We start from the raw sequence: 14,230 nt of genomic DNA on the forward strand, positions 1-14,230 counted from the left end.
TTGATATACTCAGAGGGGTGACACAGTGGCGCAGTGGGTAGCACAATCACCTCACAGCAAGAAGGTTGCTGGTTCGTGTCCCAGCTGAGCCAGTTGGTATTTCTGTGTGGAGTTTGCATGTTCTCTCCGTGTTGGTGTGGGTTTCTTCCAGGTGCTCCGGTTTCCCCAACAAGTCCAAAGATGTGCTGTAGGTGAATTGGGTAAGCTAAATTGTCCATAGTGTATGTGTTCATGTCCTGGTCTTCCAGGTAGGGGGTTGAGCGTTGGGTTAATGACCCACCTCATAAAAATTTGGTGGTACGAAACACCAACATGGTGCGGCTAAATATCAACTTCGATATAAACAACCCTGGGAGTAAGTGAATGAGTAAAGAATATAAAAGCTGAAAAATGTGAACGTTTAGTCTATTAGCCATTTTAAGTCATCTGTACTTAAACATTTAAGTTATTTCAATGAAGAGACTGCGTTTGGTCAACACAATTAATTGAGTTGTGCATTTCCCATTACTCAAACAAACTGAGGGAATCACTTTACTCAAATCATTTGAGTAGTCTCAACTTATTAGAGTTTACAGTGTGACTAATTGTATAAAGATGTATAAATTCTCTCAAAGCAAAGATTTTAATTCTCTTATTGTAGAATTCTATCTTTTCTCCCCTTTCCACACAATTCTGGCTCTCTCACAATTATTTTCTCAGAGCTGCAACTATTTCTATTTTCTAGAAAGTCTTTTTTCAAAACTGGGAAACAAACATGAGCCGCCGTTTAATTCACAATTTGGAAACAAAAACGTACCGTTATTATCTCTAAAAGACAACAATCAAAGTAGATAAAAGCAACAGAAGTGATCTTTCTCATGCATAACAGTACATTTATACAATCATGCATAATATGCAGCAGTGACTAGTATGAACTTTTTCATGAATAAATGCAGAGAAACCAATAACAGACAGTCTTCAGCCCCTTCATCACTCCAAATAAATGCATATGCCTCATATTTGAAGTTCTAGCTGTAAAAAACTAAAGACAACCAACTTCCATTTGTTCTTAACATTTAGTGCCATTTCACCTTTCAATGATGTGCAACCTCTACAACCCCAAAATTGTTTCAGGGTTTCTTGTTGAGGCAGAAAGTCTGAAATAACATTTTTGTGTAAACGTGCCGTGATAATCTTTGTTTTCTTTAACAACTTTGCAAAAAAAACTAAACGTTTTTACGGTGCATCTGTAAGCCAGAAATCAAACTCAAATGTCAAAGCCATTAAATGCTAATGAATGGGGTTACGACAATGACATTCAGTGTGCAATTGCACTCAGGTGGGGTTTTAAAGGATGACGGATGGACTTTATTGATTTTATGCATGTGTCCAGTTCATATATTTTTAATTCACCTGACATTTAAATGTAAGAGACATGAGCACAGCGTAGACGCATCTAATATTCAGAGCAGGGGACAATCGATATGTGTTTTCAATGACAGATTATTTCACTTTTAGCAAAAGCTACTTAAATAAAAGCTCACTGCTACCGTCTAGTACTATCAAACAAGCTATTACTCACACTACTGTAACCAGAAGAAAGAGACGTGCACATAAACAGTATACAATTTAGGAAGATGCTTTAATATTCATCTCAAACATTAATGATGACGATGCCTGTTTAAAATGTTTTACATGCATTAGCACATAATGACTGTAGGTAATCAGGCTCGGAGGCTTTGTTTGCGCTGCTCACAGCCTTTTACCCAGCGGGACATCTTACGACCGTTACAGTAAGAATCCCAGGTTTCCCTGCAGACGCAAAAAGATCAACATCATTATGCTAAAAACACAACACTGATCAATACTCGCACAGATAAGAAGATACTGAGGTCACATTTCTATTAATGTAACAAACACACTTTGTCATTTTGTGCCCAGAGATGAATACTTGCCATGATTTCAGCCCGTCCATTTTCACAATCAGCTTTGCACACTCAACTGAAGCTTTCAGGTCATCGTTAAGCAAGTCTAGCAGATGGGATAGATTTTTAGTGTTAGAAGTATTATAGGAAAGTTTTACAATCAATAATGGGTCAAAAAGTCAGCATAACACAACACAAACAATACATTATAATTTTCAACTCACAATTCACCTCAAATGCACCTCAAAATAAGTAGCATGTTCAAATAACTACCGTTGACTTATATAGAAACAAAATTTTTGTTCATGTAGAGGACATTTATTCAATGATATTTATTATCTCTTGATATACTAGCTTATTTCTTGTATTAGGTTTAATGAATAGCATTTTGACTGACAGATTTTGTTGCATGTTAAGACACAAAGTATATTAAATTAATAATAAAAGTAATAATAAACTGGGGTGGGGACTTGCTCTCACAATTCTACCTTTACTCTTTGCAATTCTTCTTTTTCTCTATATTCAGTCTGATCTCACGAGGAAACGGAACTATTTTATGTTTTGTCTGATACAATTATGCTTAATATTTTTTCAGAGTATATACAGGAATCAGAGAGTGAAATTCAGTACCTTTTAAGACCTTCAAGGCTCTTTCCATACATTTTCAAACTTATAACCACTTTAGGTTTCAACCGGAAACACTGGCAAGATTTTAACTTACAGTATATTTACTAAATATTAAAGTAAGAAACTAATCCAAAACTAAAACATTTTTTAGATACTGAATGAAAACCAATTAAATCTAGCTATAATTCAGCAGGTTGGCGCCTAAAGAATTGCAGAAATAAAGGTGTTGCCTTGGTCACTGCAGTAAACAAAGCAGCATGATGTCAAATCTAGCAGGTTTTTATTGATTTCATAAACTACACAGCATCCTGATATTCACAGATTTAATTCAGGCAAACTTTAGGATACAACCACACTTCGCATAATCAAAGATTATATCAAATGTAATACCAAAACAGCATTTAAGACTTTTTAATACCTTTTAAGGCCCTTAAATATCTTTACATTGTTGGCGCCAATAGTCAAGTGGTTAAGTGTGCCGACATATAGCACCATGGTGCTTTGCAGTGACCTGAGTTTGATTCTCAGCTTGAGGCCCTTTGCCAGCCCTTCCCCTCTCTTTTTTCTCAATACTTTCCTGTCTGAAATCTCCACTGTTCTATCTCACATAAAAGTGAAAAAAAAAAATTTATATATATATATATATACATAGAAAATAAATAAATAAAATTTTCTTCATTGATTTATCAACTTTTATATCTTCTTAAAACCCCACGGACACTCTGTTTTTAGATAAACTTTTGAATCAGTCTTTTTATGCGTTTTGTCTCAACTATGGTTTTGAAAACATATTTTCAGTATTTTATTCAAAGGTTTTTGTTTCTGTTTCTTTGTAATTATTTGAGAAGTTTACAAGAAATTTTGGAAAATACTATTCAAGTTTTTCTTCTTTTATATTTGAAGTTCAATTCAACATGCTACCTTAATGAAGTTAAATTATTAACAAAGAATTGGCAGCAGGCCCATGTCTCACTTTGCCTCCTTAACCAATCACGTACTCTCTAAAACTTATTTAAGGCAGACCAGCCCTCTAGCACTGTACTTCTCATTCTCTCAAACCCACCTTCCCTCCCTTTATTTCCTTGCTTCCCATTAAGAATCCTATAACCCTCTCTTATATCAAAACATTACAGAGACACTACCCCCACTCTGAGTCTCTGGGCATCATCGTAGGACACCCAATCAACCTGTTCACTGTTTATCCTCTTACTTCCCTTCCCCTTCATGCCACTTCATCCCTTTCATCCCTACAATAAAGTCTAGCTTAAAGTGTGGTGTGGTCCATGCTGGTGAACATATTTATGACCGTTTTCTGAAATTTGCTACCAATATCTAAAGTTTTCATGCCAAATTTAACATTTAAAACTCGGTTCTGGAGGGCCGGTGTCCTACATATTTTAGTTATAACCCCAATTGAACACACCTGAACCAGCTAATCAAGCTCTTTCTAGGTATACTAGAAACTTCCAGAGAGGTGTGTTGAAGCAAGTTGCAACTATGCAGGACAGCGGCCCTCCAGGACCAAATTTGGGCACCTCTGACATAAACTATTTACAAGAATACCATACCTGAACAGGCCACTTTGCACAAATTCTTCCCACCAGGGGTCCCGTCATCACACCACTTGAAGCTGTTAATCTGGAAGATCCCGTAGTCCTTCCCCGTATCAGCTGAACGCACTCGGTGGGTCTTAAACCTGCTTTCCCAGTAGGCAGTGCACACATCTGTTCAAATTCATATCAGAAACAACATATTTATCATTAGCTAATACAGAAACAAAATGGCTAAATCCTGCATATTTGTAATGAGAATAAAAATAAACCTCACAGTTGCCAATGGAGAATCCCTCAAATCCATCAAGCCCTTCATTCTTGAAGATCTTGTAAACATCACAGCGTCCCAGTGTCTTGCTTTCACACGAGGACATCCACGCCAGACACAAAAGCACCACTGCCAGCCTCATATTGTATCACTGCTGATATCTGCTTTATCAAGACCAGTGGAGGTGTATGGTGGAGCTGCTGAATGCCTTTATTTATAAGTCCAGAGAAAGGTTTGTGTTTCGCAAGAAGCTTTTCACAAGTGTGCAGTTGCTCCAGTGTTTGCTGAGGCAATAACTGACTGGGTTTGTTGTAAACTTCTGAAAACCAAAAACTGCTTTTATCATGAAGAGAAAGTGATTAAAAGAAACAACTCTGGATTTAAGAGGATGAAATATGCAATACTGGTCGAGCTCATGATGGAGAAATTGTTTACTAATAAGAGCAACGTATAAATGGCGTTTAATGCAGAATTCAGAAACGATCGTGTTATTAGTGACACCGGTGGTCATTTAGCGAACTGCACTAGTGTACATAAAGCATGCAAGAGGTTTAATGCGATTTAATGACATGAAATACTCAGTGAACTTATTTTTTGTTAAAAGTAAAAATAGGAAATAAATGTATTATGGCGAGTCGATTTACAATGCAATCCATTATATGCAGTAGTATTTATTTGCATTTTGCTAGCACTAAATTTTGTACATATATAGATACTGGTACTGTTTTAAATACAAGAATCTTTTCATTGGACACTCACACAATTTAATTAGATTCTAGTATTTGTTCAATGGATACTAGTAACTATTCCAAAAGTTACTAGTAAGCAGAGTTGGGTAATTTACTTTAAGAGTGTAGGTCTCTGCTATTACTTTATTGCTTTTTTTAAATTGTAAAATCTCAATATCTGAAATTCTTAACATTTATTATGTTTTTACATTTGTTTCAAACATGGCCTTTATAAAATTATTTAAATCATTTTAATCTGCAAGTTACAAATTTTCTAATTTAACAACCAGTAAGCTTTCTCTCACAGTCTCCTCTTCAGACTAAGAACAAAGATTTTATATTATTTAATACAGAGTTTGACTATTAGGTGAAATTCTTTACCCTCCCTGAATTGTACAAACTTTGTTGCTAATATTGTTTACATCATTAGTTTATCATTACTTTTAATATTTACTTTCTTTATTGATTTTTTACATTGTGTTTTGTTACTTTCTATATTGTATTAATAAATAAATAACCTAAATATTTACAGCAATCTCTTACTTTACTTTTTCACTCAGCAGATATGGAATTCAACTTTGTTACAAATTATACCCAACACTGCAAGTAAGATTAAACATTTTACTATAAAGATTTTGGATTCAAGAGTACTTTGGCCATTCAGACTCGTCACAAAATAGAATAACTAAAAAAGGTTTAGTCACAAGTGGTTTAATAAAAATGTTTTTTTTTAATTTAAAAAACATTAAACACATGGATAAATGTTCACATAACTCTTTTTGGACCGTTTCTTTCTGAAAAAAAAAAAAAAAAATAAAAATCAAATCATTTTTACACAGGTTGCAATATGCCAAACAAGAACAAGTCTAAAACCTAATGCCAAACTACCTTCATGTAGTTTTAAGTGTTTTCATGGCCTCAAATGACTAAATTTGAGGACTGATGGAATAATTTGGAGACTGACTGTTACAATGTGGAAAACTGTTGTGAAAAAACTGCAGCTTAATGCAACCCAGTGTGCAATAAACTGACAATAACTTCACAGAAAAATGGAGAAGACAAGCGTGTGTCAACAAACAGCTTAAACCACAAACAGACCTTAGAAGGACACAAGGACCTGGAGCATGGCTATCTTTAAGCATATGCTGGTGAATTTTACCTATAAATATTGTACTTCAATCTAAAACACTGATATAAAAAAAAACATTTAATTCCAGTCATAACAGCCCTTTTCAAATAGCACATGATTTAAAAGTATGGTGAAACTTTAAACAAATACCGGCAAACTAATGTGCAAAATAAAAAAGCGATTTTTATTGTAATGGATGTATTGCTGGAATTATTACTATCAAATTAGATTAAAGTTATTATAAACAAAGGAGACTAATTAAATCAGATGTATTATCTTCATTTATCAACAATTCAAACTGTGCCTGGAGAACGTAAGGTATAATGTGAATTACAAAACAATAAATGAAATGATTCAGTCAAGCACAGATTTTGAAGATATCATTGTGAAGTGGCTTACTGTATTTGTGTGACAAATATTTTAGCTTTGATTAATTGTGTAAAAAAGAGCTATACATTTGATTTATATATAGCTATTTTTAAATATAAATAATAGTGTATTGTTTAAGCGAAATGTAAATATTGTATGAGCAAATCAATATAAATTACACAGTACAAAAAATGACAATATTTGAATGGATTTAATAAATAAATTTGCAAGAATATTTCAAAATCTGTTTGTGTTCCACTATTTGCTATAATCAACCCAAGTCAAACTCTTCTAATCAAATGTATGGCGAAAAATGAAATAAATAAACCAGTCCTTTACTGGAGTTACTCTGTAAACTGGTATGTCTGTGCTTATTAAATATTGTTTTGCTTCAATTAATTGTTAAAAAACCTTCAGTAATAAATTCATACATCATACTAATCAACTTAATAATAAATCTAAATATACAATATACATTTAACATTAAAAAAATTTAAAAAATTAAAATAACACATTATAAAAATCTACATAATTATATTAGCAAATAAATATAAAAGGAATACAAATAAATAAATAACAAAATGTAAAGTAGCTGAAAGGAATGTAAACAAAGTCAAAGTAACCCTCACAACTTACAATACTTAAAATTTGTTTGTTATAATTAAAACTTAATTTACTACTTCTAATAATAATATAAAATTAATATCAATAAAAATTAATCACTACAAATCAAAATGTAGATAATTATATTTTAATATATATATATATATATATATATATATATATATATATATATATATATATATATATATAAACAAAACGAAAATCAGCTGAAATGTAAAAATTGAAAGTAATCCTCACAACTTGCTAGAATATTTCAAAATCTGTTTGTTGTAATTTAACCTTCATTAACTAAAAACTGATTGATATTAATATTCAAATTAACTTAAAATACTCATAACTGATTAATAAATACTGTGTTTTACTGTTCCTAAAATATGATGTGAAATGGATACGCTGAAATATTTGTCAATATTAACTGTAGTGTAAGAGCAGGTCTGATCTTATTGGCTGAACAGCGGCCCCTGCTGGAGGAGAGTGGAAGGAGCATCAAACTTCACAGCTTGTCCCTTGTCCAAAACCAGCACCCTGAAGAAAACAACACCACATCATAAATCCCTCAAACTTGACTATTAATAACAGGACGTGTCTCAGTGTGGTTTCTGACCTGTCCGTGTGCAGGACACTGAGTGGGTTTTGACTGAGAAACAGGACTGTGCAGTCTTTAAACTCCGCGTGGATCACCTGTTGCAGCAAATCTTCAGTTTCTGGATCCACATGATGAAGAGGCTCTTCAACAAGCAGGATTCTGACCCTGGCCAGCAGAGCTCTGGCCAAACACAGCAGCCTCCTCTGACCAAAGCTAACACAACACACACACACACACACACACACACACACACACACACACACACACACACACACACACACACACACACACACACACACACACACACACACACACACACACACACACACACACACACATTTTCCCCATGATCAACCTCTTGTTTGTTGTGCTACTACACTGAGGTTGCCACGGAGAAAACTATATTGTCTCATGAAGCAATAAACCATTTAGATCTGTACTTATGATTGATTCCAGAAAAACGATGAATCATTTCTTGTGTTGTTTTTTTCATAGAGTAGATGAAGGGTTTATAGCAAAATATGAGAAACAATAAATCGGCTCAGTGGTTTGTGTTGATATGAACCTGCAAATATCAGTTATTACAACAGGATTATTTACACTCAACTGAGAACGATATGAATCACAGAAGAAAAAAATTTAGCCCATGATGCTGTGTTACGGAGACCTAAGGGATGTGATGGTGAAGGAAAAATGGGTGGAAGAAAAAAAAGTGATAGAAAAATAAATATTTTAAAGTTTTTGCGTTCCCTTGCTTATACATGCATTCAGAGGTTGCATATAAAGGCTGATGATCGACAAACAGCTTTAATGGAAATAAAGCGAATGCAAACATTTATATATTAATTTCAATGTGCTTTCAAGATTTAAAATATGAGAGAAATATGGGAAAATGTTTATTGATAGGATGATAGCGGGATAGAGTGGTAAAATACCACACCGGCAAAAACGGAAGGGTTGACATGTATGAAGTGAACAGGAAGTGTTTGTGGAACAACAATTTTGCAAGGAAATGCAAATATCTTTGCGAGAAAAACGCAAAAACCAAAAAAAAAAAAAAATTCCTATCACTGAGTGTTTTCCATTTTTTTCCCACCCAGTTTTTTTCTTCCATCACGACACTTCCGTGTCTTTGTACTGTGACGAGTGAAAAGAATTGAAACTTTTACACGCAGCAGCGTTAAATTTTGTTTCCAAAGCAGAAGAACTGAGACAAAGCAAAGTTGGCATGAAAACGGTCTTGTGTGAAGATAAAACGGCAGAATATTTAAAGGTCCCATGAAAATAAAATAACGTTTTTAGATGTTAGTATCAGTATTATTCGTTTTTAAGATATCTATAAGCTTGTGTGCTCCAAAACAGAGATAAACTTTGCGTTTAGATGATGATAAACACATAAACATGTAAAGCTTGTAGTTTGTCAGTTCCACCTAAATGGATCAATGGTTTTATTCATGTCACACTTCAGTTTCTCATTACATCATAACCAATCAAATTCTCTCTAGTGTCTGACAAGCCCCGCCCCCTTCAAGATGCTTCTCATTTGCTTTTAATTTGATGCGCTTGAGCTCAACCACTCTCACTGTGGTAAAACAAAACACTACTGGCTGTTTTTTTAAAGGGGAGGAGCTATGCAATGTTCCACCCTCTCTCTGTGTTTTGGTTAAGATTACATCAAACATCAAATAAAAAATGCACATTTCAAAGCACTTCACAGGACCTTTACATTTTTTTTTAATTCATTTGCTCTGCATATACGGTTTTAGCAAAGACGTGTTCATTGTAGTGTTTACAGGTCATTTTTAGGAATGAAAGAAAGATGATGTGTCAAAACTTAGTGAACAGCTGAATATTATTGTGTTTTATTATCAGTTTAGAACATGTGAAGTGACTATAAAATAAAGAAAAGAGTCAAATACAGTCTGTGGTCAAACCAAGGGCAGAAATTTGAAGAACTGCTATATTGAGATGTGTTTCTGATGTCTGTATTGAAATATATATATATATATATATTTTTTTTTTGCTGCTTGTTAAACCTAATAGTTTAAAATGAGCTAAATCAACACAGCTCTTGATTTTTTGGGGGGCATAACTGAATTGTTTTATGTTCAATCCATTTAATAAATTAATTTAATCGACTTGTGTTGGGACAACATGAAGGAATTGTGTGGAACCCAGCATTTTTTACAATGTGGGCAAGATGATTATTACAAGAAAAACGGGTACACTTGAGCCTTCAATCCTTGTTGGTGGTCACGTTAGGGTCAATTCGAACTGCACAGATGATCGGCAACAAAACGTTGGCAATGGATTCAGATAAGAAAGTTGTGGTAAAAGATGATCAAACTGCCCAACATAGTAAACTCAAGGCTAAAAAGATGTTTTAAGTTAAAAATATGGTCAGATTACATCAGGCCATTTGTTAGAAGATTTCACACTGCTCAGATGTTCAACAATTCATCAAATGCAGAAGATGAAAAGGTTTACAATAAATATAGATATTTTCCTTGCTCTTATTTTTAAAGGATGCCATTATTAGTGAAAGACAGCATATTCACACATTTTCACATTTCATTTTTGTACATTTGGAAATCTTGAATTGAATAACTTCTTGCAAATACAATATAGAACCAGGATGTCAAATTTTTCATTAATGTGAAGATCTAATGTTTTGCAATGTGACCGCAGTGTGAACGGTTATGTCGGATTTCATGTGACTTTTAAATAATCTTTGAGTGACATGCGTCATCATTCTGCGCTGCAGACATCATCTACTCCTTAGCAGCAGTATGGCACACAGGGCAATTACTTTACCACAGAAAGTTAGTTGCTCATTTAGAAAAAAAAATTGAAGGCAAAACTGGTGCTTGTTAACCAATTTGGTTAACGGTTAGGGCACGGGTTAATCGCGACGCTAAAGAGCGTTGGATGGTGTTGCGTATAGGGGATCCGTGCACAAACGAGGGGGCACTTTTTATTTTATGGGGTACTTTCTCTTCGAGAGAAAAAAAGAGCAGGTACTCAAGCACCCAAACCCCCCTTCTGCACATGCCTGCTGTTTATAACCAAGTAAAATGAAATAACTTTGCAAACAGAGATAAACCAACTCCACCTTCACAGTTCAGTCTGCAACTGCTCATTAACCCTTGATGAGTTCACTACACCAGTGATCAGAAAGACTCGCACCGCGGTTGTTATGAATCACAAATTATCAAGGTTTTCAACCACAAGAGACTTATTTTAGGTTTCAAATGCTGAAATACACATTAGTAGTAGCAGGACAACCCTTTACAGTTCATGAAATACGTCATGGTTGTAAAAATGGCATTAATCATATTAAGCATAATCTGACAATGTGCTTCATACAGTATACACACTGTGTGCTTAATTAGACATTTTGTGCTATCCCTGATGTACTTTTGCTCATTTGGGTCAGTTTAAGACCAGGATCTGTTTCACACTGCAAATCTGATATTGGCCACATTTATAACAACAGTAAACCGCTATGCAAAAAATCAGATCCGAGAAAAAATCTGATTTAAGCACTAAGCCTCACAATGTGAACGTAGCCTTAATGTCATACATACTTCAGAGAATCAAATGTACGTATTTATTGAAATTACATTTAATTTATTTATAAATCAAATTTGGGTTAAGTGTTTAAGGAGTACTAAGTGTATTCTGACCTAGAGTAACCTCTGATTAGCTGTCAGAGATTATTATAGGTCAAGCTATACAAACTAAGTGTCTAATTGTACTTTATACAAATATAAATATATAGAAATATAGATAAAGAAGCTATTTTACAGGAAAAGTGTCCATCGAGACTCTAGTTTGCCAGTTTTTAGACTATTCTGATTCTTGTATAGATTAATTGGGGGGATTTATGCATTCTCACAATGGTATGAACCATTATAGGGGTGGTCAAATGTATATTATATGATCTATTATTTTAATTATTCATATTATTATTTAAGATACAGATCAGAGAAAATGATTTCATACTACTGAAGGGCTGACCACCCCATGCATTTTGTTTAGACATCCTTCAGGGGGGATCAAACTTAATTAGTGGGGTCAATCCCCTCCAAACCCCACTGAAAGATAGAACTGAAATAAAAGCATCAATATCCTTGTAATGAAGTAATGCTTTGAATATTATATAAACATGTTGAACAGGCCCAAGGCAGCCACAGATTGCCCTTGATTCCCACACACCTGAAAGCGAGGGCTGTTCTCTGTACAGGGTGCAGCAGCTGCGCAGGCATTTGTTGAACGCTTTCCTTCAGATGGCAGAGCTCCAATGCCAACCACACCTGAGCGTCACTGTGTTCAGCAAACGGGTCCAGATTGGCCCTCAGGGGCCCCGAGAACAGGACGGGAACCTGTAACGCATGCGACACCAGAACTCATTAGCAAGCACAATAGCCGCACAATACATGGCGCTGGTGGAGCCTGGGTAAATCTAGTTGTACATTTACACACAATATTAGACAGCATTCCTTCCACCACACCCAGTACAGGAGTTCTGTACCTGTCAACACTCCTTCCCCTCCAGACTTTGATGGCTTTGGCTGGATGGAGCGAGCGAGTTTGATCTCATTCTCTACTATGCAAATTTAATATTGTGCTGCTAACCTGAGAAATGATTTGCAGGCGGCCTCGGAGGTCATGAAGACCCATGCGGGAGATGTTTATGTTGTCAATCAGCAGAGCACCGCTTCTGGCCTCCACTGACCGGAACAGACTGTTGATCAGGACGTCAGTGTCTGTCTTCTGCCTGCTAACAACACCAATCTGGGTGCATACACACACAAACAGAAAAATCAATATCTGTTCTGTGTTTAGATGAAACACTTTCAAATATTTATCATCAGTTAATCCTAAACATATTATGTAAATACATTCTGTTAAAGAATCATAATTCTATCATTACTGCAATATTAGCTATATTTAAAATCAATACATTTTCTTAATTTATTATAAACATTTCATGCAAATGAGTTTTTAATATATAAGTGTTTTTATAACTTGTTAATGACAACATAAACAATTAATATTGAACATAAACTATTTATATTTAATTGGGCATGTAAACACCAGCCTTTAAACCAGGGATGCCCAAACTTTTTCTTATAAAGGGCCAAAACCCAAACTTGATTGAGGGATGTGGGCATTTCAGTTGAGTCAATTTTAGTTGACTTTTTTGTAGCTCAGCAATAAAACAAAGGGTGATGTACAAATCGAAATAACGATCTCTGTCAAAGACCTTCACCCCAACCATATCCCCATCATTCTCCCTCTCTTTTCAGATAGGACAGTGGGCCAAATCAAGTTACCATGGGCCAACTATGGCCCACGGGCCCTACTTTGGCCATCTCTGCTTTAAACAAATGATAATACAATAAATATGAATAACCAATTAGAATTACAAATAAATACAATTAACAATAGGCTGTTCATTCCGCTGTGGCGACCCCTGATTATTAAAAGGACTAAGCAAAAAAGAAAATGAATGAATGAATGAATGAATTAATTAATTAATAATGATAATAATAATAATAATAGTAATAACAACAACAACAACTACTATTAAGATTACAATTAATACATTAATAAATATACATGACATTTTCCTCCTTACTAGTTACTACTACTAATGATGATGATGATGATGATGATAATAACTGAAAAAATGAATATTAATATTTAAATTTAAATAACTGTTGTTGTTTTGATTCTTGGTATTTTAATGTGTCAGATTCAGTTTGTATTTTACCTGTGTATTTTGATCTGAAGTTTTCAAAAAAAATTGAAAATAAATAAAAAATAATCCAAAAAACACTGTTGTCCATTATCAATATTATTTAAACCTTAGCTTTTAAATAGCTTTTATCATTATGTATACTAATACTTTGATTTCAGTTAATTAATATGTAAACATAAAACAAACACACAAATATATATTTTTTTTATTTTATTTTTTTTAGATTTATTAAATAAATAATTAATACCTTTTCCCCTTTTAAAATGGTGAGGTGAACTCCTCTAAGAGCTGGTGTGCCGTCAGAGGAGGCTTCAGACTCATAGTTCCTGAATTTCACCTCTCCATGCTGAGGCCAGTCGTATGGTGGTCTGTAGTTGACCGTCCATTCTGCCTGAAGTAAACAAAAGTTGTCTGATTTAGATTGTAATGCAATAATGTGCTCCTTTTGCAAAGCTGCTTTGAAACAATAATTATGTTGAAAAGCATTATTCAAATATACTTGAATTGAATTGAAAAGTGCAAATAATGGAGTCCATGACTCGGAGGTGACACTTCAGTGTAATTAATTACACAGCTAATCTGGCCATGCAAGGTTACATTCAGGGTCTTGTATACACAAAAAGTAAACAGGTGTTAAACAGTATTATGATAACAGTACCTCCTTCTCAGCTTTGG

At 34.3% G+C, this 14,230-nt stretch overlaps 2 protein-coding genes across 9 annotated transcripts in view; both read right to left on the bottom strand.

Moving 5' to 3' along the window:
• Positions 1–1,602: 1,602 nt before the first annotated feature.
• On the bottom strand, positions 1,603–4,523 carry lyz (lysozyme). The gene is given in 4 exon segments (NM_139180.1): positions 1,603–1,791; positions 1,935–2,010; positions 4,100–4,255; positions 4,359–4,523. Coding segments are annotated over 4 exon segments (456 nt in total). The 5' UTR covers positions 4,495–4,523; the 3' UTR covers positions 1,603–1,703.
• A 1,255-nt stretch (positions 4,524–5,778) lies between these two features.
• The window catches only part of abcc13 (ATP binding cassette subfamily C member 13), a 23,945-nt gene continuing 15,493 nt past the window's right edge, over positions 5,779–14,230 (bottom strand). For 5 of the 8 annotated variants that reach the window (XM_087309568.1, XM_087309562.1, XM_087309566.1 and 2 more), the window contains 6 exons: positions 14,214–14,230; positions 13,803–13,946; positions 12,427–12,585; positions 12,007–12,173; positions 7,807–8,001; positions 7,376–7,727 (listed from right to left, as the gene is read on the bottom strand). The exon at positions 14,214–14,230 is cut by the window's right edge and continues 85 nt beyond it. In XM_087309568.1, coding sequence (XP_087165694.1) covers positions 7,643–7,727; positions 7,807–8,001; positions 12,007–12,173; positions 12,427–12,585; positions 13,803–13,946; positions 14,214–14,230 — 767 coding nt within the window. In that variant the 3' untranslated portion in view covers positions 7,376–7,642. Of the gene's footprint in view, positions 5,875–7,375; positions 7,728–7,806; positions 8,002–12,006; positions 12,174–12,426; positions 12,586–13,802; positions 13,947–14,213 lie in introns of those variants that run through there. The other 3 variants (XM_087309563.1, XM_087309567.1, XM_087309565.1) reach the window with 1 other exon arrangement.

This window comes from Danio rerio, chromosome 24 (genome assembly GCF_052040795.2).
Source record: "Danio rerio strain M-AB ecotype USA chromosome 24, GRCz13ab, whole genome shotgun sequence".
Lineage (NCBI taxonomy): Eukaryota > Metazoa > Chordata > Actinopteri > Cypriniformes > Danionidae > Danio > Danio rerio.